The sequence below is a fragment of the Puma concolor genome, chromosome B4, assembly GCF_028749965.1.
Source record: "Puma concolor isolate L17-30 chromosome B4, mPumCon1.1.hap2, whole genome shotgun sequence".
NCBI lineage: Eukaryota > Metazoa > Chordata > Mammalia > Carnivora > Felidae > Puma > Puma concolor.
Window position 1 is genome coordinate 47364121 of NC_141673.1, and position 13770 is coordinate 47377890.

Below are 13770 nucleotides of genomic sequence, written 5' to 3' on the forward strand. Positions count from 1 at the left end.
ATAATTTTTGGTGATGGGCAAGTGCTTGCACGTATAAAGACAATTTTGGGGCTTAAGTCACAAAGTCAGAGCACATTAGATTAGAAGGATTCTCAGAGGTCATTTAGCTGGACCCTGTCCATTGTCCATGATGTACTGCTAGTGACAATTATACGAAAATGTTTAGCTAAAGTAGTGAACCAATGATGAAAACAGTAGTGCAGTTTGTATACACTACAGGATTTTATTCTGATATTCACTACTGGCAATACTATTTACTGTACACTTATTTCTGATACATGTACAATTACCACTCGATATCACAATGATTAATTTGCATACTGTGTCTAGCCAAGAAGCTCCTTGAAGGCATCCACATCTTTCCCATTTTTGTGTATGTGGCAAATAGTAGGTCCTCAATAAATGTTTGCAGCACTAAGCCCCAATTAAAATAAGCAAATGATGATGGCCGTTATCACCACAATAGCTTTTCTGCCCACAGGTGGGTCAACCTCCTGATTTGTAGCTTTCAGGATGCGCGTTTAGGTTTATTTCTTGCCACTAGAGGGCAGGAAATGCTTTATAAAGGGAAGATGCAACCCCTTTGGTCGTGTTAGTTATTAGACTCCCCAGGAATAAATAATTTCATCACAAGAAAATCAAAACTATCCCAAAGTCTAAGCTCTTTAGAAAAGTTGTGACCACCTTCACCTTTCCCTTCAAACATCTTTGCTTATTGATGGGTTTGGTTTGAGCTGATTGGATTCAGCAGTTTGGATTTTTAATGTTTTTTCCTTTTCCTACAGAGGGAACCTCCTGACATATTCACCTAAAAATGCCTCCACTTAAAATACCTTACAAACAACACCATAAAAATACAGTAGCGGCATCCATATATTTATAAGGCACCCAAAAGACCTCCTTGCATTTTTATTTGGGCTAGCCTTGCTGATAGAAGAACACTCAGCTTCCAGAAGCTAAAGTGAAATGCCCACACATCTTTGACCTCTTAGGTAATCAGTTGAGATCTCCTGAGTCCACACTGTATTTTGCTGGCCGTCGTAGATGACTCCAGACTTTTGACTGTGCTTGCTTTTTAAATTTTCTCCCCCACTTTTTAAACCCCAGTCCCATCCAGTGTGAGTGGAGTGACGGTGAACAATTCTGGTCGGAACGACTACCTGAGCATCTCCTGGCTGCCGGCTCCCGGAGATGTAGATAACTATGTGGTGACCCTCTCTCATGGCAGCAGGGTAATTCAGTCCCTCATCATTGCCAAGTCTGTCAGCGAATGTTCCTTCAGCTCCCTTACTCCAGGCCGCCTCTACAATGTGACCATAACTACAAGGAGTGGCAAGTATGAAAACCATTCCTTCAGCCAGGAGCGAACAGGTAAGGCTATATATACGGAGATCCAGGTTCTGTGAGAACTGCCTGGCTATGTGTGGCTCAGGGCAACAGATCTGCAACCGTTCTGTAATGATTGGATTAAAGCCTTTTTGAGATCACAGAATTGTGACAGAGTCTTCAAATTCTGACCCTGGAAATTCCTTATGTGAGCAGATGTTTCCTTTAAAGTAAGATGAACCCTACGTTTGTGGCTAGAATTCGTATTATATGCAAATATAGTAACAAGTGTTTTCTGGGAGTACTTTTCGGTTGCTAGACACTGGCTATGTTAACTAACTTAATTCTTGCAAATTCCTGATTGAGGTCGTTGTTAGTATTCCCACTTTACAGATCAGGAAATCAAGCTTCAGAAAGGTTAAATAACCTACTTGCTCCACTGTTTAACTTGTGAAACAGCCAGTGCCTTTCTGTATTTAACCCCAGTTCTGAATGGCTCCAGAGCCTACAAAGTTATCTGTCCTGAAATCCTTTCTGAAATGCCTATTTGGTCAAAGTCTACTGTTCACTCTTTTTCACACAAGGTGAAGATGTGAACTTTCATAGTCCTGGGACCAGGAGCACAATCTTAGCAAAAGCAATGAATGCCAGGTCTTCGATGTGATGGAAAGAACTAAATTTAGACAGCTACCATTTTCCCAACGTACTTATGCTTTTGGGGGGCTTACATCTGAGATTTCTGCTTAAGGTTGACATTAATATTTTGTCAGATCTTTCCTGCTAAGCTATGGGTTGTTATTTGCATTTAAAAATGCCAGGGTTTTGGAACACCGGGATGGCTCAGTTGGTTAAGTGCCCAACTTCAGCTCAGGTCATGACGTCCTGGTTTGTGAATTCAAGCCCAGTGTCAGGCTCTTTGCTGACAGCTCAGTAGAGCCCACTTCGGATTCTGTGTCTCCTTCTCTCTCTGCCCCTCCCCTGCTTGCCCCCCGCCTCAAAAATAAAAACAAACATTAAAAGTTTTTAAAAACTTGTTTAATTTAAAAATGTCAGGGGTTTTTGGCAAGAGAGTCAAGAATATTCAATGTAGAAAAGACAGTCTCTTTAATAAACATACAGAGATAATTGGATATGCACGTGTAAAAGAATGAAACTGGACCCATATCTTACACCACTGACAAAAATTAACTCAAAATGTATGAAAGACTTAAATGCAAAACCTTAAAATATAAAACTCCTAGAAGAAAACACAAGAAGAAAGCTTTTTGACATGGGTCTTGGTGGTGATTTTTTGCATATGACATAAAAAGCACAAGCAACAAAATAAAAAATGAACAAGTGGGACTACGTCAAACTAAAAGATTCTGCACGGCAAAAGAAGCCATCAACAAAGTGAAAAAACAACCTATGGAATGGGAGAAAATATTTGCAAACCATATCTGATACGGGGTTAATATCAAATTCATCATTAATATTCAAAATAGAAATAACTTATACAACTCAATAGCAAAAAAGTAAATAACTCTATTTAAAAATGGGCAAAGGACCTGAACAGTCATTTCTCCAAGAAAGATATACAAAGGCCAACATATACATGAAAAGATGGTTAACATCACTAGTCACCAGGGAGATGCAAATTAAAGCCACAATGCAATATTACCTCTGGCCATCATTAAAAGACAATAGATAAATGCAGTTATGGACATGGAGAAAAGGGATCCCTTGTGCACTGTTGGGAGTATAAATTGATAACAGCTACAATGGAAAATAGTATGGAAGATCCTCAAAATTTAAGAACGACCACATGATCCAACCATTCCTCTTGGGGGAATATATCCAAAGGAAACAAAATCACTAGCTCAAAAAGGTATCTGCACCCTTGTGTTCATAGCAGCATTATATACAGTAGCCAAAACATGGAAACAATCTAAGTGTCCATCAATGGATGAATGGATAAAGAAGTTGTGGTATATCTATACAATGGAATAGTGTTCAGCCATAAAAATGAAGAAATCTTACCATTTGCAGCAACATGGATGGACCTTGAAAGCATTGTGCTAAGTGAAATAAGTCAGAAAGAGAAAGACAAATACTCTATGACCTAACTTATATGTAGAATCTAAAACTAAAGCAAAAACAAACTCAGAGAAAAAGGGATCAGACTTATGCTTAACAGGGGCAGACGGTGGGGGAAGGGAGAATTAGAGGAAGATGGCCCAAAGGTACAAACTTCCAGTTATAAAATAAATAAGTACCAGTGATGTAAAGTACCCCACGAATGACTGTGACTACTGTATGATCTATAGGAAAATTGTTAAGAGATTAAATCATAAGAGTTTTCATCATAAGGAGAAAATTTTTCTCCTTTTTTCTTTTCTTCTTTCTTTTCTTTTTATTGTATCTGTAGGAGAGATTGGATGTTAGCTGAACCAACTGTGGTAATCATTTCATAGTATTTATAAATAAAACCATCATGTTATATGCCTTAAATTTATACAGTGATATATATCAGTTATTTCCCAATAAAACTGGAAAAAAATAATAACAAAAAAGAAATTAGAAGAATATACTGTAAAAAAAAAAAAAATGAATTTGTCAGGTTTCCAAAACCAAAGTGTATTCACATTCACCGAAACCGAAAATTTCAAAATCACTTTTGATACATTAGCCTTTGCTAGGATCTGCTATTGACCTCTCACAAAAGTTTTCACTGGTATATCTTTATTTTGCTTTTCTTGCCAACAGCATGAACATAGAGCATTACTACTTAAAGTTACAATGGTTCTCTTCCCTTGCTCCTCTGTCCACTTAACTCCATCATGCTGTGCCATGTGTCCCTCTCAGTTCTTATTAGTTCTTTCTAGGAGAAATTTAGCATTCATTGCAGTGTTTTGCATCTCTCCGTCTGTGATTGCCTTTATGTCTGGAACCGTATCTTTTTTTGCATGTTTTTTTTCAAAACCTGGCTTATATAAGAACTTATAATTTTATTGCTGTTGATGAACGCAAGAATTAGCCAATCATCTTCTGGACTCAAAGACCTTACAAAAATCTAAAACTATGAAAAAAAAATTCATTTTTTGCACGAGGATCAGGACAATTGATTTCATCCTGTTACCTAGCAAAGGGTCTGGAGCCTCATAGACACTCAATAAATGTTCAATAAATTAACAATCAGAAATCACTTAGCTCTAGCTAGTTTTTAGTGCCCTGTGGGTAGAGGTTAGGAATGTCATAACCCCTGAAACTGTCTATGAAATCGTTGCAGATAGGAAAAGTATGTGTATTTCTTTGAGGAGAGAGTGTGTGATTTTCGAAGTTTCTGTGACCTCAAAAAGGTTAAGAACCACTGATTTACATTGCTACAGGATGCTAACATTGAAAGTGTCCGTAGATTGATCTAATTCCGTCTCATTTGGTGATAAAGTCCAGGAGGGAAAGTCACATTGCTAACCAGTAATCAAGTTCAACCTAGCTCCAAGCGCTATTTCCATTACATAGTGCTATCCCTGAAAGCCCTGGTTGGGGATATAAAGAGCTATGCCCTACCGTCGAATGATTTAAAGCCTAATTATAGTGATAAAATCACAATAATGACTGAGATGTGAAAAGTAGATTTCCATTTATGAAGCAGCCTTATGTCAGTGTCTTATGTTGATCAGCTTGGAGCCTAAAAATCACCAGAGTTAAAGGATGTATCATCCAACTACTAACCCCTTGCTTCCCCTCTCTGTCAACTCATGAACGTTTCCTATCCATCTGATCTTCATACTGCAAGCCTTTTGCTAAGATTGTTTTTAAATGAAAAAAAAAAAAAGTGACCCTTTATTCAAAGCACCTGCTTGACTCTTTAAACCAGCATGAACTTGGATTTGATGCAATGAGTCAATCAAGGCAAGCCATTGCCCCCCAACAAATCAGTTTAACATAGAGTCACGTCTGAGTTGCTGTCTTGTTGATTTTGGCTGATTGTGTCAAAGCCCTTTTCCTTTTCTAATGCTTTTGTTCTACATTTTGGGTAAAAATATCAATATTTCTAATTCTGCATCACATCATCTCATCGTGCAGCAAGGCAAGTCTCACAGATTACCTCCAATTCCACCTGGAAAGCCCCTTATTGACTTAGCATGGTGTGTAACCTGGTTTTTCTTCCTGTAATAGTTGCTTTGTCTTCAATAAATTGCCTGGGTCATTGACTTTTCTTACTTAGCCCATGTGCATAAAAACTTCCAAATTTCTTTTCCTTTATTCTATGATGAATAAATTCTAGGTACACTGTAATTGGTTTGGGTAAATATCTTGAAGAAAGCATACCTGTCCTGGCTCCATATCTGCAATGAGATATATTCTTTTTTTTTTAATTTATTTTTTTGCAGAGAGATATATTCTAATACAAAAACTAACCACTACACATATGCCAACAAAATATAATAAAATGCAACGGTAGGTGTGAGAAACATCATGGAAAATGTGGCTTAGAAGCCAAAATATTGAAATTTCTGGGTCATTTCATGCTTCAAAGGAAAGTGGAAGAGAAGGTTTAGACACAGGCTTTGTCCAATTGATTGATAAATTGATAGACTGGTTGAGAGAAAACCACAAGTACACATTGTTTGTTTCTTTGTATATTTATTGGGGGTAACCTCAGGTGCACAAAATTGGATTAATCTTAATTCTTGGTTCAGGAAACCATGTTTTGTCACTTTTATTTATTTTTTAGGCTTCTAATTTAATTCAGGTATTTAATTAGTCATTTTTAATAATGTAATACACACAAGAAACCACTACCTATAATAAAAGCTAGAACCTTGACAATAACCTATATCAAGTCATATGGTTCCCACCTCACTGATTCATCCAAAGGTAGCCCATCATCTTAACTCCCATTTTCATCTGTCTTCTTGCCTTTCATTTTGCACAGTTTTATTTATGAAGTCCTAAAATTCTGGGTTAAAACACTTTGGATCTCATATTATTATTTTTTTTAATGTTTTATTTATTTTTGAGACAGAGAGAGACAGAGCATAAGCAGGGGAGGGGCAGAGAGAGAGGGAGACACAGAATCCAAAGCAGGCTCCAGGCTCTGAGCTGTCAGCACGGAGCCTGACACGGGGCTCGAACTCACAGACTGCGAGATCATGACCTGAGCCGAAGTCGGACACTTAACCGACTGAGCCACCAAGGCGCCCCTAACATTATTTTTAAAAAGGTTATTTTAGGGCTACCTTGGTGGCGCAGTCAGTTAAGCATCTGACTCTTGATCTCAGCTCATGTCTTGATTTCACAGCTTGTGGGATTGAACCCCGAATGGGACTCTGTGCTGACAGGGCAGAGCCTGCTTAGGATTCTCTCTCTCCTTCTCTCTCTGCCCCTCCTTTGCTCATGCTCTCTCTCTCTCTCAAAATCAAAAACAATAAAATAAAATAAAAGGTTATTTTATGCAGTATGTAATCTCTTGGGACTTATATTATATTGATAACATTCACTTATATTTTGTTTTGATGTTAAAGGCACAAAAATCCATATTTTTACATTTTGAGTTAGAAAGTAATTAGTTATGACTGTTATATAATGTCAGTGTGTATATATACCAGTGCATTCATCCACTCTCCTGTGGTTGAGGATCCTCTCTCATCCCAGGTCCTATTGGGTTTTTAAATTTTGCCATAAAATTATAGGGTATTTTGCCATGGTCTTGATTTGATCACCAGTGATGTTAGACATCTCTTCATGTATTAATTATGTGTTTCCTCTTCTTCCATTTTTCTTTTGGATTATTTGTATTCTTCTTTGTAACTTTTTATTACATCTTGAGTCAACAGGTATGTTAGAATTATTAATATCACCATCAATTCATATTAATCATCAGTTATCATTTTTAATGTTCAGTCTTGTACCTGACATTTTGTGTAGGCCAGACACATTGTGTAGTGTAACAGTCTTTCCCCTCTGGAAACGTGTGATCTGAAGGTCTAAAACTTTTGTTTTCAATGCCCACAATAAAAATCTACTCACCTTTACTGTTTCAGGTTGTCATCTGTGATCAATTACTCACTTAGAATCACTATATCTTTAGTACTTCTCTGTTCTCTTTTTCAGTGCCTGACAAGGTCCAGGGAGTCAGTGTTAGCAACTCAGCCAGGAGTGACTATTTAAAGGTATCCTGGCTACATGCTACTGGAGATTTTGATCACTATGAAGTCACCATTAAAAACAAAAACAACTTCATTCAAACCAAAAGCATTCCCAAGGCTGAAAACGAGTGTGTATTTGTTAAGTTAGTCCCTGGACGGTTGTACAGTGTTACTGTTAGTACAAGAAGTGGACAATATGAAGCCAGTGAACAAGGGAATGGAAGAACAAGTAAGTGGAAAGATCGCAAAATCTGGTAGCTGGTTGGGACTTGAAGGTCATCGAGTCAATAAAATATATGAGCCTTGCATTTTCTCTGCTTACTGATCAGTAAATTACATTCCCAGTAAGTCTTACTTGGAGCTAACAGCATTCGGCCAAGCGATGGCCTATGATTACAGAATATTTATTGGTAGATAAAAGCAAGCATAGTCGGGAAGCAAGAAGGCCAAATGTCCCATTTCTCTTCCTTGTCCTCTTGCGTTGTGTCATTTAAAGTTCTAGACATCTTTTTTTATCGTATGATTGAGGTCATAATTCATTTTATAATTATATTCTACCAACATTTACATATAAGATTTATGTCAGGAAAAAAATTATAATTTTAATAGTTGCTTCCAATTTTTTTATTTAATTTAATTATGCATGAAGTAATTCAAGTGGTTTATTTGGGGAAGAGATGTTTGCCAGTTCCTTGAATGTGATTCATAAATTATTGTGTAGGTAAACTTTAATCAGTCACATTCCTGAAGTGTCTTCTCTATTCCTCTCTAGTCCCAGAGCCCGTTAGGGATCTAACATTGCGGAATAGGAGCACTGAGGACCTTCTGGTGACTTGGTCACGAGCTGATGGGGATGTTGACCAATATGAGATCCAACTGCTGTTCAATGATATGAAAGTATTTCCACCTTTTCACCTTGTAAATACTGCAACTGAGTATCGATTCACCTCCCTGACCCCAGGGCGCCAGTATAAAATCCTTGTCTTGACCATCAGTGGAGATGTACAGCAGTCAGCCTTCATTGAGGGCTTCACAGGTAATTCCAGATGTGGCTCTTGAACCTGAGTAGTTGTGGTGGTGTATTTAGCATGTTGGGTAGCCAGGCATTTGGGATGAGGATTTTAGGGTAAGAAGGAGATGGCAAGAAGTGAGGTTATCTTGATGGTGACAACGATGTTGTCCAATCTGGATTAACTAAAGTACAACACAGGGTAAAACGAAAAAAGGCTTTCAGAGAAACAGCAAATAGCATTGGATTTATGTGAATAGCTGGTGCTTGTAAGGCATATAAATTTAAAAAAAAAAAACAACAACTCTGTTGGTTGGGTATCCTTTCTTTGGAACTTTGTTAGGAGTGTTGTTATGATAGTTGACATTTATTGACAGTTTACCTTGAGCCAGACCCACAGTAAAGAACTTAACATGTACATTTTTGTTCAATCCTCACAACTCTGTGGGCTGGTTACAATTAACTAACATTGCCATTTTTCTGATGAAGAAACTGAGACTTACAGAGGGTTAAGTAACTTGCCTACAGTCCCACAGCTAGTAAATGAGAAAACCAAGACCTGAACCAAGGCAATGTTACTAACCCCTCGCTCTACTACTGGCATTCTTCATTTCTACTCACTGGTTTCCATGTCCCCCTAAACTTCCCCTATCGCTTCAATTCAGGCAGAAAAATCCAAGCAAGTTCTTTTAGTAAGTGCCAAAATATAAGAAGCATGAAAATTTTGGCTGAAAATTTCCACAGTTCATTCTCTAAGTGATGACTTTTAAATTTATTTTCCTTTTTAGTTCCAAGCACTGTCAAAAATATTCACATTTCTTCCAATGGGGCGACAGACAGCCTGACAGTCAACTGGACTCCTGGTGGGGGCGATGTTGATTCTTACACCGTGTCAGCGTTCAGACAGAATCAAAAGGTTGAGTCTCAGACTATCTCCAAGCACGTCTCTGAGCACACATTCCATAGACTGGTGGCAGGGGAACAGTACCAGATTGTGATTGCCTCGGTCAGTGGGTCCCTAAGGAACCAGATAGACGCCGTTGGGCGGACAGGTGAGTGCCCGCTTGGAAAAAAAGCCAAATTTTATCCATAATGAAACAACAGATGGACTTACTTAGCTATTCACAAATCAAAACTAACCAAATTCAAAGCTACAATTGAATGTGGTTTCAAGAGTCTTTCTCATACTTTTTTTTTTTTTTTGCATTTTTCTTTCTTAATAGAGATCTTCAAAACAAATGAAAGGTAATTAGGAACCAAATCATTTGAATACATTTGCTTATGTGCTAAAGGATATAAAAACTTTAATTTTAACAAGTAGACACTTAGAACTATTTACATTAACTACCTATAAATATTTACCCTTTTCTGTAAAGTTTACCCCTTTCTCAAAATTATTTTTTTAAATGAACACCTATGCCATTTACTTCATTTGTTACAAGAACAAGTAGCAAATGAAGGAATAATGTGCCTATTTATATTAATATTACTGTTAATATATTACTTATAAAACAAAAATAAGCTATAAGCACCTGCTATATGCCAGGCATTTAAAATTATCTCGAGTCACACTAGAAGATAGGGATCATTATTTTCATCTTACAGATGAAAATAGGGCTCAGAAAGTTTATAAAACATTATCAAGTATATAAGTAATAAGACCAAGAGCTATAATTCAAATCTAAGTCTGTCTGGCTCCAAACCTTATACCCTCTATACTGGGATACAATACATCTTCCTTTCTCATAAAACCACTTGTTTAGCTGTGGGGCCTGGGCTTCTGTACTGTGCCCTACTATGTCTCTATTTCATATATGTATATCTCCAACCATGTGTTAAACACTATGCTAGAAAATGGGAATTCTGTAGCAAGATAGAGCCCCAACCTCAAGAAGCTTATGAGCTAGTGAAGGAGACAGAGAAATAAAAAGGCAATTACAGCACAAGTTCTAAAATAAAAATCATAATGAGGTGTGTTAAGAGCAAACATGAAGAGTCAGAGAAGGCTTCCAGGAAAAGGTAACATCTAAATGGACACTAAGAGTCATACTGGTGACACATATATTGACTTGGTTCCAGCCGAAAAAAAACAAAGGCCTGAAGGTGAGAGAAAGTATGGCACATTTAAGGACCTACACACTGTGTGGTATGCTAGATTAAAGATGAACCATGTGGCCAAGTAAGTAGATGGACCAAATTTTGAAGGGCCTTGTGTGCCTTGTTAAGATGTTTAGAATTATGGAGAGCCATTGAAGGGCCATCCACATGGGGGTGCTGTGAGAATATGTCACACATAGTGTGGGAGGCGAGGAAGCAAGGGGACTGATCACTAATGTGAGGGATGATGTTGTCCTAGGGGAGTAGTAGTGGATAGAGAAGGGAGAGAAGTGGATAGATGAAAGAGATACAAGATTTAGGACTTAGAAATTACAAGACCCATGTTTGATTATATATGTAGAAGGATCAGAGTGACAACCCACATTTCCGGCTTGGACCAAGAGAAACAAAGGACAAGAAAGAGGTTATGAGGAGGGAGCTGAGGAGTCCAATTTGGGCCTCATGAGAATTGGATGGAACATGCAGGGAGAGATGTCATTTGCAAAAATAGAAGAGAGATCTGAACTGCAAGTTTAAATTTGGGAGTCGTCACCATATGGGTAACAATTCAAACCATGGGAGTGGATGAGATCTCTTAAGATTATGTAGAACGAGAAAAAAAAAATATGAGCCCAGGACAGAAAATATTATTCAAAATAATACTATTTTGCCTTTCACATCAGGAGCCATAGTAAAAAAAAAAAAAAAAAAATCATTATATGCTACTGCTTAGGTGAAGGCTCAGAGCTTTGACTTGAGTTAATCTTGGGAATGAAAGTCTAAACATAATTCAGCCGTCCAAACTATATTCACTGAATGTAAATGTGTTCAGCATCTTCCACTTTCTAGATACATAAATATGAATCACTGCATATTTATCAGTGTCACGTTCACTAATTTTTCTACTTGTTTGACTTCAAGATCCTGTCTTAATTCAGCGAAAAGAATGGAGACCCAAAGCAGGTGTACAGATAATTCAGGCCAAGAAGTGCTCTCTCCTGAGGGCACACACAGGGAGTGTAGGTGCAACACAAGTGAACTGGTAGCATCGTCTTCTACCCACAGTTGATTTAGGACAGTTTTTCTCCATTGGTTTCTCAGCCGGTTTACCCTAAGTGAGGGAACCTGACGGCCATTGCTTCTCTTCTTTCTTTGCAGTTCCAGCATCTGTCCAGGGAATAGTTGCAAACAACGCATACAGCAGTCATTCCTTAACCGTAAGTTGGCAAAAGGCTGTTGGTGTGGCAGAAAGATACGAGATCCTGCTTCTAAGTGAAAATGGGATCCTTCTGAGTAACACGTCAGAGCCAGCCTCCACCACGCAGCACAAATTTGAAGACCTAACACCGGGAACAAAGTACAAGATTCAGATCTTAACTGTCAGTGGAGGTCTCTTCAGCAAAGAAGCCCAAACTGAAGGCCGAACAGGTAATCCGCATGGCTTGTTTCATACCAGATCTCTCCCTGTGTGCTATTCCTTCAGAACCGAAGGGTCGGAGAGATGAAGCAACACAGGAAGATGATGTCTGTTTCTTGACACAGTGGGAACATTCACCATGATTTACCACTTCCCTGTCAGCCAGCCTCTCTGCACAGGTTTCAGCCTACCCCACGCCAGTTCAGATATAGTGTTAAAACCTACTGCCGCTGCAATAAGTTACCGCCAACTTGGCGGCTTAAAGCAACACAGATTTTTTATCTTGTAGCTCTGGGGGTCACAAACTGAAAGTGGGTCTAATGGGGCTAAAATTAAGGCATCGGGTATCAGCAGGGCTGTGTTTCTCCTGGAGACTTTAGGGGAGAAGCTCTCCTTGGCCTCTTCAGCTTCTAGAGGCCACTCAGATTCCCTGGCTCATGTCCTCCTTCCAACAATGGCATTGTTCCAACCTTGGTGTATGTCACCATATCTCTTTCTTTACTCTTCTGCGTCCCTCCTCCATATTTTAAGGACTCTTGTGAGTCACCACCTGGACAATCCAAGATAAGCTCCCTGCCTCAAGATGTTTAACTTAATCACAGGTATACAGTCCCCTTTGCCACATAAGATAACATGTTCACAGGTTCTGGGGATTTGGACATGGACATCTTGGGGGGTCATTATTCAGACAACAACACTGGTCTAATTGATTACTTATGAAGGAGCTAGATATGAAAGGGGGGGTGATGCTGACAGAGATGAAAAGATGAATTAAGCATGCTTTGTCCCGGAAGAGCTGGCTGACTGGTGGGATAGACAGACACATAGACAAAGGATGACAATACTTTGTGATATTTGTGATGACAATACTTGTGATAAGGATTATATAGAAGAAAGGAATGTCCAATACCAAGAGGAGCATGGAGGACAGGTAGAATTGGGAGGTCCTCGTAAAACTGACGTCTCAGTACTGTCATGAAGGATGAAACAATTCTGCGTGTGGAGAGAAGGTAAAAGGACACCATGTACAGACAGACTGTCCTGTGCCAAGACAGGGAGGTGTGAGAAGGAGCAGTGAGAAGCAATGGATGGATGAAGTGTGGGTGGCATGATAGAGAGGTGAGGCTGGAAAGGCAGATTGGGGCCAGATTAGAGAGCGCCTGGCACGTCTTCCTCAGGGGGTTATTTTTCATCTTATAAGCAGTGAGGAGACAATACAGGTTTTTCAGCCAGACAGTGAGCGCTTTGTAATAAAAATTTGTACCTTAAAGAAGATAAATCAGATGGCAATCGGGGATAGATAGGTTGAATGGAGAAGAGACTCATTCATTGATTCATTTATCATTGAGCACCAACTATGTGCTAGGCACCTTTCTAAATGCTGGCTACCCAGAAGTGAGTAAAATGAAGCCTGGTGGTCATGAAGCTTACATGCTAGTAGAAAAGAAAGGCAGTAAACAAAATAAATAAGTAAAAAATATAGTAGATTAGATGGTGGTGAATCCCAAAAAGTAAAACAGGAAAGTGGGATTAACGAGTGTTAGAGGCTTGCAATTTAAAAATTTTTTAATGTCTATTTATTTTTGAGAGAGAGAGAGAGTGTGTGTGCGAGCAGGGGAGAGGCAGAGAGAGAGGGAGGGAGACACAGAATCCAAAGCAGGCTCCAGGCTGTGAGCTGTCAGCACAGAGCCTGACGTAGGGCTCGAACCCACAAACCCTGAGATCATGACCTGAGCCGAAGTCTGACGCTTAACCAACTGAGCCACCCAGGTGCCCCGAGGCTTACA

The 13770-nt window shown here is 38.9% G+C and overlaps 1 protein-coding gene across 4 annotated transcripts in view; it reads left to right on the plus strand.

The window, feature by feature from the left end:
• The window catches only part of PTPRB (protein tyrosine phosphatase receptor type B), a 115782-nt gene that overhangs the window by 59842 nt on the left and 42170 nt on the right, over window positions 1-13770 (plus strand). For all 4 annotated transcript variants that reach the window (XM_025926649.2, XM_086712817.1, XM_086712819.1 and 1 more), the window contains 5 exons: window positions 1108-1371; window positions 7426-7689; window positions 8233-8496; window positions 9258-9521; window positions 11725-11994. In XM_025926649.2, coding sequence (XP_025782434.2) covers window positions 1108-1371; window positions 7426-7689; window positions 8233-8496; window positions 9258-9521; window positions 11725-11994 — 1326 coding nt within the window. The remainder of the gene's footprint in view (window positions 1-1107; window positions 1372-7425; window positions 7690-8232; window positions 8497-9257; window positions 9522-11724; window positions 11995-13770) is intronic.